Source organism: Nannobrachium achirus (genome assembly GCF_963921795.1).
Source record: "Nannobrachium achirus genome assembly, chromosome: 5".
NCBI classification, from domain to species: domain Eukaryota; kingdom Metazoa; phylum Chordata; class Actinopteri; order Myctophiformes; family Myctophidae; genus Nannobrachium; species Nannobrachium achirus.
Window position 1 is genome coordinate 34,801,717 of NC_137814.1, and position 18,709 is coordinate 34,820,425.

Genomic DNA, 18,709 nt, shown 5'->3' on the forward strand with positions numbered 1-18,709 from the left:
CCACAGCAAAATAGAATAAAGGAGAGGGTAAAACTATGAAATTTGCCATCTTGTTTATTTCCTTTCCAATTTTAGGGTGGGTGGGGGCATTTATATAGCGCCTTGGATAAAGAAAGAGAAATAGTAGACCTATAGATTAGATATATCTATGGAGAAGAGATCAAGACACTGCAGGGTTGGATGCAAAAGGTTAGGTCAATTAAGCACTACAGCCACAGACACCCAACTGTAGCAGCCAGAATGTAGCAGCCAGCAAGTTTCTACATAATGAGTAGCCTACTTTTACTTGGCATCCAGTAGGCCTACATTTTTATGCCAATACTTTTGTAGGCCTACTTTTATTCCCAGTCCATTTTGAATTCCTGACTTCTACTTGTAACAGAGTATTTCTACATTGCAGTGTATTGATACTTTTACTTCATGTAAACGTTAGAGTACCTTTTTCCACCACTGCCCAAGCAGTCCTAAATTAACAACTCAGATTGGAGGTCGACCGTGCATTGGGCCACTCTGGAGGAGCGCACCGTTCAGCCAATCACGCGCGTTCTGCGTTTGGAGCGCTACTAATCGCGGATTAGACTGCAGGTTTGAGAGAACTGGGAGAGAGAGAGAGGCAGCCAGTCATCATTACTATTCAAACAGTCACACATTCTATCATCTCAGTGTTGAGAGCTCGCAGTGCTGCAGCTCACTACACCACGCCATGCTAGTCTAGTCGTTGGAATCTGAATCTCAGGTGTGGAAAATAAATAGATGGGTGAGAAGAAATGGTGGAAGCTGACTGAATCAGGTAGGAATCAATTGATGGCCACTTAATACAATCTCCCAAGAAGCATCGCTCATCACCGTGTGTGTGCGCACACCGCAGAGCAGACCGCGTCCGTCCGTTTTCTGGTGTCCAGTCCATGTACAAGACGGCCAGTTTCCCCCCGGTGGACCCCCCCGCGCCCACCACCATCATGCACGGATTGCACGGGACTTCGTGGTTTACAACAACAGGGTGTAGTGGGGAATTACACACGCCCGTGGCGGTGGAGAAACCCAAGAAGAAAGCGTTCAGCCTGGTCAAAATGATGTCTCTCAGCAGCGACAAGAAGCAGCAGCAGCAGCAGCAGCAGCAGAGCAAGCGCCAGCACCACAATAATAACATGCCGTTTACCATCCACTGTCACATCGGAAAAGAGATAAAGCACATTTGCAGCAACTGCAGCCGCGGGAACGATACACAGGACGGTGAGTAGATGTGGCTGCATCAGAGGCGTGATTTCAGGAAGAAATAGGGGGTGGCAAAATGAAGTTACCACTTAAACCCCATTTCTAAAAGAGCGAAAATAGTGGATTTCACGTTGACGTTGAGAGCTTGTAGATCCACCGTTTTCGCTATTTGTTTGGTAGCGAAAAGAGAATGTTTGAAAATGTTCGTCTTTAATGCCCAAAATTCCCCAAATAGGGATATGCCAGTGGTTAATTACATTTGAAGTTAAATATGAACAGTGAACACTATAGGGGTGGCCTTCCCCTGATGCTCCAAATGACGCCCCTGGGCTGCATCCTTCTGTGGTTTGGCCCATACAGACCTGCAGTGTAGGCATGGCTACTGCTATTCATGATGATACGCCTCACATTGCATCTGCAATGTATGATATGACATTTTGCACATTTGACGTTCAATCTTTGCGCTGTAGGATTGTGCATTACCTGCCGTTCTTTGTGGATTCATGATCTGGTGGGCATGTGTGAATATTAGACAATGAATGCAAATACACTACACACCGCACCAGGTGTAGGGCCTATCTGTCTGTACACTACACAGACACACTGAAGGAATTCCGTAGAGCGATAGATGGCCTATATTGAATTGGATTGCCTGTTAAAAATAAATGATAGCCTACCAATAAATATGACAGCTTTACTGTTCGTACTACTTGCGAGCAAAACTTGATCAAAATATTGTATTGTAGACTAGAGTCATATAAATAGTAGGCCTACATGTTCTGACAGGGAATTGCGTTGTTTCAGTTACAGTACATTCCATTTTCGGGCCCTGGAGTAGGGTAAATGTGGGTAATAAAGATGAACAAGCTATTTAAATGGCATTTAACTAACATTCTCATATCATGAACACCATTACAGAACATTTCATCCTTTTTAAATGACTATTAGGCCTACATCACCCCAGCCATCTTGGTCACCAAACAACAGGTGATTGTAATTGAACAACAGTCTAGCCTACTGCTTGTATATCACTATTTTACTGGCATGATGCATGGATCATAGTATCATGACTGAATATTTACAGCAACAAGACCTGTGTGTGTGTGTGTGTGTGTGTGTGTGTGTGTGTGTGTGTGTGTGTGTGTGTGTGTGTGTGTGTGTGTGTGTGTGTGTGTGTGTGTGTGTGTGTGTGTGTGTGTGTGTGACTGATCTGATTCAGATTCATTATTTTATTGTTACACATGCCTACTCCTGTTCATTGTACAATTGTTTTCTTTAAATGCTGACAATTGTCAATCCAATTTATATTCTCACAGATTTTGAAAGGCTGCTTTTGAGAAGGGTTTGTGTCACCATAGCTCATGAAGCAGTGCTTTGTATGTACATTAAACTGTATAGCAGCCAACAGTTAAAAACCCCCACACCTGTGTGAATTGAGCTGTGCTCATTTCACAATATAAAAATACTTTTCCCAAAGAAACGGTGTGGGTTCCTGTAGCATGCTAAGTAGGATTTATGGACCCACATGATGTCACAGGTACACAAAGACATCATTGCTCATCATTATTGTCAGAACAGAAAACAGAAAAGGGACATATGGATAGGGATGAACATATACACATGGATGGATATACACAGTCACGTATTGGAGTGGCTAGCACAGCTAAAAATAATACAATAGAATGTTACCTAGAAGTCCCCCCTTCCCTTTTGACTTATTTTGATGCAGCATTGGCTATGCAGCAATTTATGTATTTGTTGTTGTAGCCTAGCAGAGGATGATTTTCACTCGGATCCATATTTTTGTCATCATCATGCATTTGTTACACATTTCCCCTTTTATGGCCATGATACCAGCCAGGTGACACTATCGGGATGTTGTGATTTTAGGCCTGTTTAGCGGGAAAGCCTTGGGTTGTTATTTCTGTGCAGTCTTGGATTTATGCTGTAGCAAAGAGGTTAATAGTGTGCTAAATGTACTCCAGTTGGTGAGAACATTACAAGGAAAACATGTCTAATTTCTGAAGACTGCTTTTGGCTTTTTATTCATGCACTTCCTCTAAAGTGCTGTTTGTGTGCTGGTTTTTCTGTTTGAATCAAAGTCTCCAGTTTAATTGCCTCTTATGATCGTCCCTCCTGACTTAATAAGTCCTCGAGCAATTCTAAACTGTTCTGATCAAATTGACTAATTGTGTCACTGTGAGATAACAGAACTTGCGTATTATGGGTGTTTTCGATGCATCTTTCATGGTTAAAATGAGTTTGAAGTTACAATGGGTTTGTATAGGAATGGGCGTGTCTGATATCTAAATACTGAATCAAGCAACTTAAACTGTCTGGGGTGCTCACAAAAGCCTGAATAGACGATGAAATATCCCAAAGTTTTGGGAAAAGTGAATTATCCTTCCCCCCTCTCAATTAACATTGCAACCCTTGGTGGATATTTGGGAAGTGGAGGAAGATTTTGGCCAAACAAGATATTTAAAGCTACATTTATATAGTCCATCTCATGGTGGTCACTTACCCACAAAATGGTCTTTCTTGTTGCCCAGCGACACATCATACTACAAAGTATAATTAGACCTATAGCAGTCTGTATAGAGATGCCTGCCAAATGAGAACAAACCAGCACAAACCTACAGTGGGCTCTAGCCTCCCACAGCTCGGATTCAGATACACAGACCCACTTCAGACTTTATCCAGCCTCTAGTCTGGAAAAGACTGCTTGCTTCTTTTTTTCATTTATTTATTTTGTGGCCAAGTAAAGGTGTCTGATTCCCTGTTCATTCTCCTGCAATACTACCATAACGTCGCCACCTCTACATCCTGACCTACAGTTTGACAGCCCTTTTTTTTTGGTCTCTTTAACAGCGGAGGAGGTTGAGAGGTTGGCTGCCATGCGCTCAGAGTCCCTGGTCCCAGGGACACACACTCCTCCCATCCGACGTCGCAGCAAATTTGCCACTCTGGGACGTCTACTCAAGCCCTGGAAGTGGAGGAAGAAGAAGAGTGAAAAGTTCAAGCAGACCTCTGCTGGTATGAAACTCCATTTGTTGTTAAATGAAGCTTTTACCGGGTCATTTTGTTAGACTATAAAGAATTTATGTAACATTCAGTATTTTGCAATGTGTACCAATGCGTTTGTATATGATACACACGTGCATGCGCACACACGCCACACAACAAACATTGCTCCTGAAATGACATGCTGTGGGGGGTGTGTGTGGTGAATTTCCCCATGGCCATTCAGGGACAGGAAAGAGCCACGTTTCAGACTTCAAGGTAATAGAAATTGTTACAAATTGACTGAGTGAAAGTGCGGTTTTGCTGTTTGGCTTTTTGAGCTCTCTTAAAAGTCTCTTTGATCCTGCAGTCAGGGGCAAGTGTCATGGCTGCATGTATTTTATGTGGTTGCTAATGGTGTCTGAGCTATTGTGGAAGTCTGTTGAACATACGGTAGGAGAGGCTTTGGCACATGGCACATTTTTATTATAGTCCAGAGCTGATAGTCATCCTCTGCATCTTAATTGCAGTTATGTTACTTTTCTAGACTTTTTTTCAAATATATCTATGCCCACAATCCTGTTGCCGTTTTTAAGATTCATATTTTTGTTGTTGAACAATTATACAAGTTCTTTACAACACACCACCACCTGAAGAGAGAACTAAAGGGGAATATCAGTTTTTTTTAGGAGGGTGTGCAAGTACTCGTGTGAAATTGTGACAGACGCACACCTGCTGAATCTGACAGGACACGCTTTGTTAATGCTGCGTTAGTGTCTGCTGTGAAATGTAGTCGTGAAACTCGTGATGAATCCCAGTCTCCGTCTGACCTCGTTGCGTTTCCATGAGGCCTCACTGACCACTACACGGTGCCTTTCAGCGTACTATTGGTCTTGTTAGCCGTTCGTTATGCCATGATATCGAATACTGTTCTTTTTATCGAAAGTACCAAAAGCAAGGAATGCTACTTCTTTTCACCTTAATATTTTTATATCAGGGGGCCTGATATTGTGTTTCCTCGTGGTTTTTGACTGTTGCTTTCCCTCAAGGATATTTGGCCCCCGGCCCTGCAATCCCTGTTGAGTAAGTGATATTTTTAGTATCCCTCAACCAAAACGCTGATGCCTGTATTTTAGAACTCTTATAAACGGCTGGCCGCTGTCCTTTTGATCATTCTTTTAAATCCACCAGGCGATGATTATGAAACTTTTTTTCCCCCCTGCATAGTCATATTTCTCTACGATAACATCACCTCCCCCTCTCTTTCTTTCTTTTATTCTTTTTTTTGTGGAGGACAAACTGATGAGAAAGGTTTTGTGTATATATAATCATATCGTCACTGTCGGGCACAAACCTCGTAACTCCAAGTTTCAAGTTTGTACGTTTTTTCACCAAGTAAAACCCTGCTTCATCATACAAGGCTGTTGCACAAAAGTAGTGAAAACGGACGATCTAAAAGCACACAACGCCTCGTGGTGTGAGGCGTTGTGTGCTTGTTGATCTGCTATTTTCACTAGTTTAGTTCATTTTTAAAATGATGAATACAAAACAAACGGCCTTGGACATACAAGGTTTCCACCCGACAACGACAATGTATATTTTTTAAACTCTGCTGTTAATCAGTGGAGGCCAATGGATGAGCTTTGTTTTATCCTTTATTATCCAATTGTTTGTGTACAATGTAGCAGCTACCATGTTCAGCTCATGTACATTGTCCTAGCAAATCCTCTTTAATGTCAGCATGATACATTTGTGACCCACACTCCTCTCCCATAGGCTCTCTAGGCTTATGCTTTGTACTTCAAGAGCCTTTTTTTGTGTGCGGGAGTGGGGGAATGAAAACGTGTTTGTTGGGTTGTGAAAACGTGTTCTTTTTTTGAACAAAGCACTTTTATTTTGGTAACTTTTCTGCACTGCTAACTGGTTCACTTTTGTTTGATCAAACTGACAGGGCACGTGGCCTGAATACAACGGTAGGGTAGAGCATTAAGTTGCCCTATAGTAATAATTTTAATTGCTACTAAAACTGAATGTTGTCAACACATTTCTTTTGGTGGGCACATCATTTGATTTATAGCACACATCTCACAGTCATCTAAAGACCTGCGACCAGAGCTGTCCTGCGGTGTTCTCATTTCTGCTCTTATCTCTGTGGTGGTTTCTGGTGCCCTGATGTTGTTCAGGAACACTTCCTGTGTCAGTAGGGAGCAGACCAGCTGCTGGCTATGCAGATGTTGTTGCAGGTAATTGGGCACTGTGAGCACAGAGTAGAGGATTATGGATGACGTGTTGTGATACCAGTCCGCCAGGCGGATGAAAGCTGTCTCTAAGGGACTTTACTCCTTATCTCAGGAAGATGGCAAGGTCTGGCACCATGGCACGTTATCTTACATCCTGTCTGTCCACCATGCAGCATACAGTGCAGTCAGGAACGCGTGTATCAAAACAGCAACGCAGTATCACCAGTGGAAGCTTGTGATTGGCTGAACCGGAGGTAGGGAGCGCTCCGTTGTGTTCGCCTGGACCTCGCGGAGGTGACGAAATTCGGGGGGGATGAAGATTTACTATTCTGTCCATAACGACAGACGGCACATAAGCCGGTAACGGCGCTGAGTCGGCTCATGTTTCATATGCGATGTTTCATAACATATATAGGCCTAAACATAAACATTCTATATTTATAAGGTCAAGTATTATACTTAATAATTGGGACTAATTAAGAACCATTATCATAGTTATAATAGGCCTACATTTACAGTAGTTTAGGCATTTTGGTTTGATAAGGTTGTGGGCAGAACAATTTCCTTGTTTGTAATTTGACTATTTTTACTTTACTATTAAAGACACTTCATAGTGAATTAGTGATTATAATAAATAGCCTATGTCATGATTGCTAGATCAGATTGTGTTTATAATATAACGCCGGCGTGCCTCCGTCATCTCCACCGAAAACAAGCGATCCCCCCTTGTTCCATTGTCGAAACTGCGTTGCTGTTTTGATTCACGCGTCAGGAACAGTGCTCAGTTGGTTGAGGGACCCTACAAGTGATCTGACTGAGTGTCTGACTTCTCCTCTGTGTTAGCTTAGCTTTATCCCTCCTGGTTTCCCCTTTAAACGGCAGATGGGAAAAAACATCATTCAACACAACATTCTAACATCATTGTGCCCAGAATGTGGTCACAGTCTCATTTGTGCAACCACATCTAAAACCCCCTTCTCTCACTGATAAAAAGAAGGCATGAAAGTTTTAATATTTCTTTCCTGAGACAAAGGCTCAACCGAATAGCTTTGGTAAAAGCCTCCACTTTGAGATACCAAGCCTCAGGGTTGGTTATATGTTCAGTGTATCTGGGTCACTTCACAGTGGAATACGTCTCTAAAACCATGCATAGTGTTCTCAAGTCATTGCAGTATGTATTCAGTTATGCCAGTTTCATTTAATATGCTCTTAGCTTGGTCTCTCGGAGGAATTGCTTACCCTCGTCTTCGGTAAAGATCATGAGTGGCTGGAGTACAGGATCAAGATTTTGGCATGGGACATAATTTACTGTACTTGTATGTCTGTGTAACTGTAAAATAAGATTTAATTTAGGCTATGTTACTGCTTAAATACTATGTTATATTATATCTACAAGCTCACATGAGAAGGGATGGGTCCATTTGGTAAAATGTGTGCACTCCAATATGGGGGTCTGTGTGAGAACCACTTGAATAGGCAATGTGTTTCTGCTACACATGAAGTAATTAACTTGGGATTCAGGTTTATAGGCCTAGAGTCAGGCTCTGCAATGACTATTTAAACTCAAACATGAACACGCATGAATACAATGGAATATGAAAATCAGATGCTGCTTTGTGTGAGTGTAGGACAAAAATTGTTGTAGTTGCAAAAAGTGTTTTAAACGCAAAATGCCAGACAATCTAGTCTGGCACAAATGGCCTGGGCCTTGCGTCATGAACCAAAGAATGCAGGGGAAAATAATTATTTTATGACCTACGGTTCAAAACTTATAGGCCAAGGCCAAGTGGCCAAGTGGGCTGTTATAACGCCATCATGAGGACGAATGTGGCCTACTGGTAGCGTAACTGCCGTAATATTTTGGAATATATTGAGGGTGTGTTTTTCAGCTTGTGCTTGGCCTGAAGCTGATCTGAGATGAGTGTCTCTGGGAGAACTGTCTGGAGTATGGAGAGTGATACTGAACATCTGGTATCCTGGAGGAACTTGTAATGGAGCATACTGTTTGATGATTACTTGCGCTGATGTGACATTTTATAACATTGATGCATTGTGACATTTTGAACAGTTTTTCCAGTGAGATTTTGCCTAAAATCTGTGAGCATTTGGTTTTTAGCCATTGAGTTTTATGATGGAAGCACAAAGTCAGGCTGTCATAAATCGGTCCCATCCTCTTTTACAGTACACTTTATGACATAATGAGACATAATAAGACAGAATAAAGCCATAATAATAAATAATGTGTTGGTAATTAGAGCTAATATATTTTATTAGACAGAAACAAAGACAGAATAGTAGAAAGAGCGAATACATTCTCTGGCACCGTCACCTGCCGCGGAACTGCAGCGGCAGACACTGCCGCACGACCGCTAGTTCGACCAGCAGTCGCACTGCATCGCCGGCGATAGGACCAGCAGTCCCGCCAGTAGGACCGGCGGCCGCCACACGGACCGGCAGGTCCCGTAGCGGTAAACTGCCTGTCTGTCTATCTGGCACCGGCATCGCTGGTGGCTGCCGCGGCCTGGACTGGAGAGTCACCGCACGGACGGGCAGTTTACCGCTACGGGACCTGCCGGTCTGTGCGGCGGCCGCCGGTCCTACTGGCGGGACTGCTGGTCCTATCGCCGGCGATGCAGTGCGACTGCTGGTCGAACTAGCGGTCGTGCGGCAGTGTCTTCCGCGGCAGGTGACGGTGCCAGAGAATGTATTCGCTCTTTTTACCATTCTGTCTTTGTTTCTGTCTAATAAAATATATTAGCTCTAATTACCAACACATTATTTCTTATTATGGCTTTATTCTGTCTTATTATGTCTTAAAGTGTACTGTAAAAGAGGATGGGACCCATACATCTAGGAGGAGGTAGAGAGGCTTGGAGACTTAAACTATCTTGTGTCAGGAGCGGCACTATCCTGTGTCAGGGGCAGGACAAGACTCCAGGGTCCTACACACAGACACACGCGTAAAACGTGCATGCACAGTGCACACACGTACACATGCACAAGCACAAACGGCACAAGCTGTGGTCTCCTTCTCTTTTAAGCAGGAGCCATTGGCCTGCAGGGAGACTCTTGTGCTGGGGTCTTGCTGATCCTCATTTCACAATCTTAATTGGTTCCTTTGCAGGGGTAGATTTTTAAATGACTAACGTGACGTTTAACCGCCTCCTCTCAGCCTAGCGATAGAAAATGAAATCTAAAGATAGCTACAGGCAGTAGCTTGGGGACATGGCTGCTTGTACATAATGCATTACTACTATAGGAGGTTTATTTTTAGCTTTACTCATATGGAGCAGCAGGAGCCTTTTGCTTGGATTGTTTGGAGGACATGGTTTTAACAATTACATTTGATTACATTTAAATTCAGAGCTTAATATCAAATCAATGTCTTGTACATGTGGTACATGTCTACTTATTATTATTGTCATAATTATTATTATTACTGTACTTATATGGTTATCAACATGGGTTATCATGGATGGGTGAATGAAATATCATATTCATTTTACAGATTTCTACATTTCTCCGCAGAAGTTTAGGGCTAATTTGGCTGGGTACATCAATAATTCATATGCATCTTAAAATATGATGAATAGTCATGAGAACTACTCTTAACCCTGCAAGGCCCAGCGTTGCTTTTTGGCAAAACATTTTAAAACATTTTTAAAAAAATGTTATAATTAGTTTTCCTGTTCTTTTTTCACATTAACATCACCATTAAATCCTATTGTTTAGTATTACAATGCCATTGGCCACGATATTTGCATATAAATACCCCCCACAGAGAATGACATTCACACCTCCCAGAGAAGTTGAAATTCCAGCGTCTGAACGAACAACATCTCACTTTTTAACTGAAGCTATTCCTCACTAAAACATAAGTAAAATGCCTGTAATATTGTTTTTCGTGATCATTAGAATGTCTAGAACATGTACATATGTTATTATTGTGAAAAATATCCCCAAAATGCAAATTAGAGCATGATTTATGATTTATGGCTATAAAACCTTACAAAAACATTATGAATTTTTTAACATGACATTTTCCTTTGATTAGGACTCCTACATGACCATCTGATTTTTTTGTAATTTTTTTGGGCCAGTAGAAATTAATTCGGGTCTTGCAGGGTTAAGCTTACAACCATGTTGCCTAAGGCCTTTCCGTGTGGTCTTCACAGGAAATCTGCTCATGAAAATGTTCTCTGAATATCCTCAAATGATTTCAGTGAATGTGCTGACCAAAGAGAATGGCTTGATCAAAATGATAATGTCGTTAACATTCACTAGTGTGATGTTTCATTGATTTTTCGCCCTCTTCCCCTTTCAGCTTTGGAAAGGAAGATGTCAGTGAGACAGAGCAGAGAGGAGTTGATCAAGAGAGGTGTGCTGAAGGAGATCTTTGAAAAAGGTAATGTGTGAGTTTCTCATGGTAATCTACAGTTATGACTAAGCTGTGAGGGGAGAAGATGTGCTGTTAAATTCCACAGCCTTGAGTTACTGTAAAATATGAACATGTTTAACCACATGAACTCTAGTGCAGGGGTCTTCAACATTTTCAGGCCAAGGACCCCATAGTTGCGACTGAGATGAAGCAGGGACCCCCACAACCGTTTCAGAGATTCTATAGTTTCATCGTTTGACAGCACAAAAATTAGGATTCATGTAAATTTGTGTTTTCAGATATTTAACCACTTGAACTGTCAATACTTAAATGGACCTTTCAGTCTGCTCTTTTTTCCCCCTCTACACCAAACCTCTTTGCCAAAAATAGCCGATCTACAAGCTCACAACACCTCGCAGCGCGAGGCGTTGTGATCTTGTAGATCTGCTATTTTTGGCTAAAGTTCTCAGAATATGGACGTTAGGGTTCAAGTGGTTAATATAAAAAAGGAGAAAAAATGTTTCTATCAAAGATTTGAAATACCCCCTGTAGTAACTCTGAGGACCCCCTAGGAGTCCCGGACCCCCTGTTGAAGACCCCTGCTCTAAGCTGCTAGAGGAGATGTTGTGCTGTTAAATTCCACAACCTTGAGTTACTGTAAAATATGAACATGTTTAACCACATGAACTCTATAGCGTCTCTATTATGGGCATGTAATAATAGGCGAAAACACTGGGTGAAACAAAGAAGGGGGCCAACTACAGAACCCTGGAGGACACTGGTCGACAAACATATTTAGTGTTTAAATGGTTCAAGTGCAGCCAGTCTTTAGTGCATACACAACACTTAGTATTGGTCATCTAGAGATATGACCTCCAAGTTCAATTTTAGAAACCATTTTGCCCAGTATTAGACTATGCTTTGATCCTGATCACACAGGTTGTGGAGCTGTACTAAAGTTGTTCCAAGTCATATGCCTGGCTGGCAATCTGATATGCTCTAAATAGAACTGGTCTGAGAGAGAGGGAGAGAGAGAGAGAGAGAGGGGCGGGGATTATAAATCCCATTATGGCAAAAAATATATTAATCTGTCATCTCATTGGCCACTGGAGTATAATCAGCTTTTAGCTGTCTGACAGCCTTCCCTGGCACAGCACACACCATCCAAACCCTGTCTAGCTCTGGATATCACTGGTGTAAGTAACTAAGTTCATTTACTCAAGTACTGTACTTAAAGGGATGGTTCCACCCCAAAAAATACTTATTTATTTATGAATTACACACCCACATACATACTTAAACAAAGCGACTTATTAACCGCTCAAAGATTTGAGTACTTTTTCCACCACTGCTGGATGGAATGAAAAGCAGCACACCAATCCATCTACTGTACATCTGTCATCATAGATAGGCGAACGGACTGGTATTCGGTGGAAGAAGTTCAGTATTTTACTCAAGTAAAACTGGCGCTACCACAATGTAGAAATTATCTTAATCTAACTGGTGGAATCAACATATACATAAAGTATCAAGTGTTTAACTGCTATTTCAATATAAAATAGGACTCAAATTGTTAATGTATGTTTTGTAGTAATCAAACTCTACAAAGTAACTTAATAAGTTAATAATTGTAGTGGAGTAAAAACTACAATATTTGCTTCTGTAGTGGACTAGAAGTTTATGTAGGAGTATAAATTGGAAGGAAATACCTAAACATTGTACCTCATGTACACCACTGGAATCATGGGTGATTCTTGGGTGTGCAAAAGTTAGATTTCCCATCAGAAAGAGTAGCAGGAAATGGTACATGCTTTTTTTGTACGTTTGTTCATCAGTCATGAATCTAGGCCTTGTCACCATAATTCCGTCAGATCTCCAAAACTATAGGAGGAAACTTGGAAAGTGTGCTGCTAGAAGCTGTCATCCTCCACGGTTGTTTGAACAGGTCTCTTGTGTTGAAATGAGTCATATCATCTTGTTACCAATTGGATGCCTCAGGTGGCAACCAGAAACAAGGAGTTGTGGCTGGCACCGTCACGGTAGAATCAGTTGATGGAAAAATGTGCACACACTCTTAATCGTCCTTGGGATTTTGAAAGGCGCCATATAAAATTATGTGTGTGTATGCAGACGGCAGATGGGTAAATTAAAGGAAGAAGCTGAATAAATGACTGGAGAAACATAAAGATTATTGCATGTGCTTCCATACAGGCACTACATGAGACGATACATTTGACAATTAAACGATTAACATCATCATTTGAAAAGACGCCCAGGTTCTCTATTGGATCAGGAAAAGATCTGAAGTGACTATAGAAGAGGGTTCGTTGTTGGAGCATGGATGTCACAAACGCTGCTCTGTAGACTGATTAGTGTTGGCATAGGAACGGCAACTAAAGTGATGCAATTCGATATATGGTAAATAGAAAATGCGGTCAAAAGCTCATATTCAATGTTGGTTATATTGTGAATCCCCCATTACATTTGAGTGGTACAGAAACCATACATAGGCATTGGTTTCAAAGTCCCTTGGTCAGATGAGTAATTCTTAACTGTATTCTTCACAAGTGGGCGGTGCATCATGGGGGCATTTTTCTGTCATGTTTTGGATCCATTGTACTTCTTAGGGAGGGATGGGTCACTGCAAATCAATACAAAGTTATTCTGATTGATCACCATGCTGAATCGTTTGTCCTAATGCAGAGGTCTTCAACAGGGTGTCCTCAGAGTTACTACAGGGCGTCCTCCAAATCTTCCAATTCTTTTAATATTAACAACTCAAACCCTAGTGTCCCCATATTCTGAGAACTGTAGCTTGTAGATCAGCTATTTTCGGCAAAGAGGTTTGTTTTAGAGGGGAAAAAGAGCAGACTAAGTACAGAGTAAAAGGTCAAGTGTATTAGGTAATGACGGCTCAAGTGGTTAAATATCTGAAAACACAAATTGACATGAATCCAAAATACACTGATGATTGTGCTGTCAAACGGTTAAACTATATGGAATCTATGAGAAGGTTGAGGGGGTCCCTGCTTCATCTCTCTCTCAACTAAGGTGTCCTTGGCCTGAAAACGTTGAAGACCCCTGTGCTAATGGGAATGGTCTCTTGAGAGGTTGCTGAGTTGTGTTGAGTATGAAAATAATGTGAATCATAAACTATGGCCTTTGCGGTCGGTCAGTAATACGTTAACCCATTCAGAACGGGACGGGTACACATTATTGTGTATCATTATTTTATGCTTTAACTATTGAAAAATAGCAGATATACAAGCTCTGCTATTTTTGAAACATTGTGTAAATTCGAATTTTGACCCGATTCTATAAGTGTCTTTTGAATCCTTCTAAGATTTTTTGAAAAACCTATGTTTCTATGTCGGCAATCTGGCCAGCCATCGTCAAAGAAAAGGTCCTTTTCACTTAACTGGAGCTCAGTTAGTCTGTTCTTGAGAGACTACTATGTCAGTGGTTCTCAAACCTTTTCATGTGAAGGACCCCCAAAATGATATGTATTTGGCCACGGACCCCCATCTCAAAATATTTAGTTCCAGGGACCACCCAGAAGCAAAATTCGAGTTACAAACGTTCGCTTTGAAAATACATATATTCAAATATTTGCACACATTTTCACGACTTTTTCCAAAAATAGCAGATCTACAAGCTTGCAGCGCGGCACTCGGTGCCGCGCTGTGAGCTTGTATATCTGCTATTTTTCAGTAGTTAAAGCATTCAATAATTCTAGGCCTAAATTAAAAGTGACGTGTCCAGGGAGTGTTCTCGGGGGACACGGGCCTCCCATAGAATGGGAGGTGCCACACCAGGTGCCACCCCGTTAGACACTTTGAAAATGCACTCTGAGCATTCTATTCAGCTGAATTCAATTAACCCATTTAGGCCTAGAATTATTGAATGCTTTAACCAGTGAAAAATAGCAGATATACAAGCTCACTGCGAGCTTGTAGATCTGCTATTTTTGAAAAAGTCGTGAAAATGTGTGCAAATCTTTGACTATATATTTTTTCAAAGCGAACATTTGTAACTCAAATTTTGCTTCTGGGTGGCCCCTGGAACTGAATATTTTGAGATGCGGGTCCGTGACCAATTACATATCATTTTGGGGGTCCTTCACATGAAAAGGTTTGAGAACCACTGACATGGTAGTCTCTCAAGAACAGACTAACTGAGCTCCAGTTGAAGTGAAAGGGACCTTTTCTTTGATGATGGCTAGCCAGATTGCTAACACAGAAACATAGGTTTTTCAAAAAACCTTAGAAGGATTCAAAATACACTTATAGAATCGGGTCAAAATTCAAATTTTCACGATTTTTCAAAAATAGCAGATCTACAAGCTCGCAGCGCGGCACTCGGTGCCGCGCTGTGAGCTTGTATATCTGCTATTTTTCAATAGTTAAAGCATAAAATAATGATACACAATGTGTACCCGTTCTGAATCAGCTGGAATGTGTGTCATAATCAGACTAACTTTGTTTTTATTGTTTCTCACCAGCAACTGTCGAATTCCGATCTTCAATGGATGGCAGAGTCTGCACTCAGGACCACCCCTCTCTAAAGTCATCTATGATCATGCCCAGCAAGAAGTCTTTTACATACCCAGGTGACTTTCAGGGTACCCCTGCCAAGCCCCCGTTGTACCACAAACAGCCTCCTGCCCTCCCTCCAAAGCCTTTCTCCAGGATCTCCAACCACAGCACAGGTGAGTTACTGTATCTACATTTCTCGATGCACAACACACTCAAACAGTGGTGGTTGAAATACCCTGTTACATGTTAAAGTCCTGCTTCCGGGGCGCCCTCTGGCTTACCCATTCCTGTCAGTCTACTGTCCTGTCGATAAAGGCATAAAAGCCCCAAAACAAATATTAAAGAAAAAAATAATAATAATCCTGCATCCAACATTTGACTTACTGTTTTGCGTTTTCTTCAAAACAGAAAACACATTTGCTACTACAGTGTTGTCCAAAACTAGCGCACATCAGTACACATAATCTATGATTGACTCATGTGATACATGCAGTTGTATCAGTAAGATTTCAGATTCCGATTGTCTACGAGGGGCCCGTATTGGAAACAAAATGGAAATCATGAGGGGTTGCATCGTCCATAATTGTACAAAAAACGGTTAACGGCTTCCTCACGTCCTGACGGCTGCATCCAACAACTGACACAGCCCTGTGTAGGCAGGCAGCCCAGCCTGACAGATGGCTGTGTTCACCGTTCTGAGGAGTCCACGTTGCTACTTACAGGGTTCCCACGGTCATGAAATTCCTGGAAATATTTTGAAATTAGAAAAATATGTTTCCAGTACTGGAAAAGTTTTGGAATTGATCAAGGGTCCTGGAAGGTCCTGGAAAAAATAGCTATGCATTGTCTTTGGTTATTGATTTTGTTAATACCTCTCTGAAATGACAAATTAAACGTTGGCCAAATTGTCAAATATTAGAGGCATTGCGCATAGGAGTAAGCGACTCGTTATTGAGCTGAATTATTGTTCTATAGTCGTGGAAATTGGGTTCAATATTCTGGAAAAGTTTTGGAAAAGTTTTGGAAATTAATTGGTAGAAATGTGTGGGAACCCTGTACTTATGAATGCATTCATGTCTTCATCACCTAACATTTTGCAGCTGGTAATGGGGTCACTGATCAGTGTGCTGTATGTACTGTTGGGGGCTTGTAATACTGCATCATCATTTATCAGTTGAGTTTTTAGTTGGTAATCTAAACATGGTTATCGTCGTCGTTGTCGGACAGAAACCTCGTATCTCCTGCGTTTTCATAAAAAGCCCTGCTTCATCATACGTGTCGCACAAAAGTAGTGAAAATAGCCGATCTACAAGCACACAATGCCTACATTGGTTTTTAAAATAATAAAAAGAGAAGGGAAGGTTTTGGACATACAAGGTTTCCACCCGACAGCAACAATATGCAATATCCCTGCTTGTGGGTCAGAAACCAGCTAAACCGCAAAACGTTAAATTTCCCAGGAATTAAAAAACTAAATACGTTTTTCAGGAAATGAAGAAAACCATATTTTTTAAACAAAGCAATATTGCCTCATCCAAGTTGGTATTCTGACTTTATACATAGTCAGATACTTGCATGTGTCATTATATTATCACGACTTTACCCAAATCCAGCTCAAGTGGACAATGCAGGGGAGATGGGGTGGAGTTAGTTTGTTGGACAGACAGAGGATCCAATGGAGTTGGGAGGTTTTATCAGAAGTGCTTTTTAATATCTTGGTTCAATATGTAAGCCATTTACCATGAGAGGGAGTGGGTTGTTGGCTGATTTACCACTGTTTCAGGGTTGTGGCACGAGGCGAAGCCAAGCTTTTCTACCACTTCTACCATATAAATGAAAGAAAAAACTGTTGTAACTTGGAAACAGTGGGCGGGGTCCATGAGCCAACTCAAGGTTGTTGACTGATTTACTACTGTTTTAAGCCAATCGGAATCCAGTATCTGAACATGTGACCACAAAAAGTGGTAGAAATATATATTTTAACCAACAGAGACGTAACGATTGGGTTGATTTATGAAAAAAATAAGAAAAAAGGTTTGTGCCCATCTGCCACGATACACTAAAGCTGCCAAATAATTGTAGTGGAGTAAGCGACTGAAATTATCTGCCTCTAAACTGTAGTGGATTAGATTAGTATAAAGTAAAAAAAAAAATTAAATGCTGAAGTAAAAGTTTGACAGTGACATTTCTGTCACTGTCAAATCTGTCAGTCCCTGGGAAGTGGCATTACCTTGGCCTAGTTGGCAGTAAATCAACAAATGGGCCCACTGAGAGTTTGTGCACTCTGTTTTGCTCTGGTATGAATCATGGTGCGTACTGGCCTTGTCATGTTATTATATTTCATGGCTGTCGGCAGAAACATCTTATCTCCATATTTCAACTTTTTATACGTACATATGTGTATTTCTATTCTTGTAAAGTAATGTCCTATGTCGTCATACTACAGTGTCACACAAAAGTAACAAAAATAGCAAATCTACAAGCTCATAGTGCATCGCATCTGCAATTTTTGCAAGTGAAAGTTGTTAATTGTGTGTCAGTTTTTTTTTATTATTATAAACAAGCTTGTGACTAAGTACTACATAGGATCCTTTGTTTGGAACACATGTTCTTTTTCCATATCCTCAAAAGGAACGGTTGTGAGCTTGTGACAAAGTAATAACTACATGGGAACACATGTATGTCTATTGGAAAATAGGTTCTTGTTTTTTCCATTTCCTGACAAGTAACTGTTTGGACATACAGTACAAAGTTTCCATCTGACTTGGACGATTTGCTTTAGGAAAGTGGAAAATGTAAGTCACCCGACTTACATTTCTGTGGAGTCACAGTGGCTATTTACTACCACGAACAGCAGCTAAAGTTCGAACAAACACATCTGCTGTTGTAACTTGATTTAATGTGGTAAACAACTTAATGTTTCTAAATGAAGATGTGCAAAGTTTCCTGTAGTGCATCAAAGTGAGTGTACACTGATGCTGACCTTCAAAGCAGCCCAAGGTACAGCTCCTCCATACCTCCAAAACCTGATCAACCCCTACAACCCTACCCGTTCACTCAGATCAGCCAACATAGGGATGCTGACAAAACCCTCCCTAAAAACCCCAGGGCAAAAATCCACTCGTCCTAGACAATTTGCCCTCCTGGCCCCCAAACTGTGGAATAAACTCCCTGTCACACTTAGAACTACAGACTCACTCCCTAGCTTCTGCCGTGGACTGAAGACTCACCTCTTCAGACTCCACCTAAACCCATCGCACTACTGTAACACTCTCCTTCCATCGATGACCACACATGACGTTAGATAGCATTTTTAGGTTTTTAGAAACGTTTTTACT

The 18,709-nt window shown here is 41.3% G+C and overlaps 1 protein-coding gene across 1 annotated transcript in view; it reads left to right on the forward strand.

Moving 5' to 3' along the window:
• Positions 1-905: 905 nt before the first annotated feature.
• The window catches only part of LOC308285615 (phosphatase and actin regulator 1-like), a gene marked incomplete at both ends in the record, with an annotated part of 42,327 nt that continues 24,523 nt past the window's right edge, over positions 906-18,709 (forward strand). Inside the window, 4 exons of the mRNA XM_080726430.1 lie at positions 906-1,233; positions 4,087-4,251; positions 10,783-10,863; positions 15,338-15,544. Coding sequence (XP_080582556.1) covers positions 906-1,233; positions 4,087-4,251; positions 10,783-10,863; positions 15,338-15,544 — 781 coding nt within the window. The remainder of the gene's footprint in view (positions 1,234-4,086; positions 4,252-10,782; positions 10,864-15,337; positions 15,545-18,709) is intronic.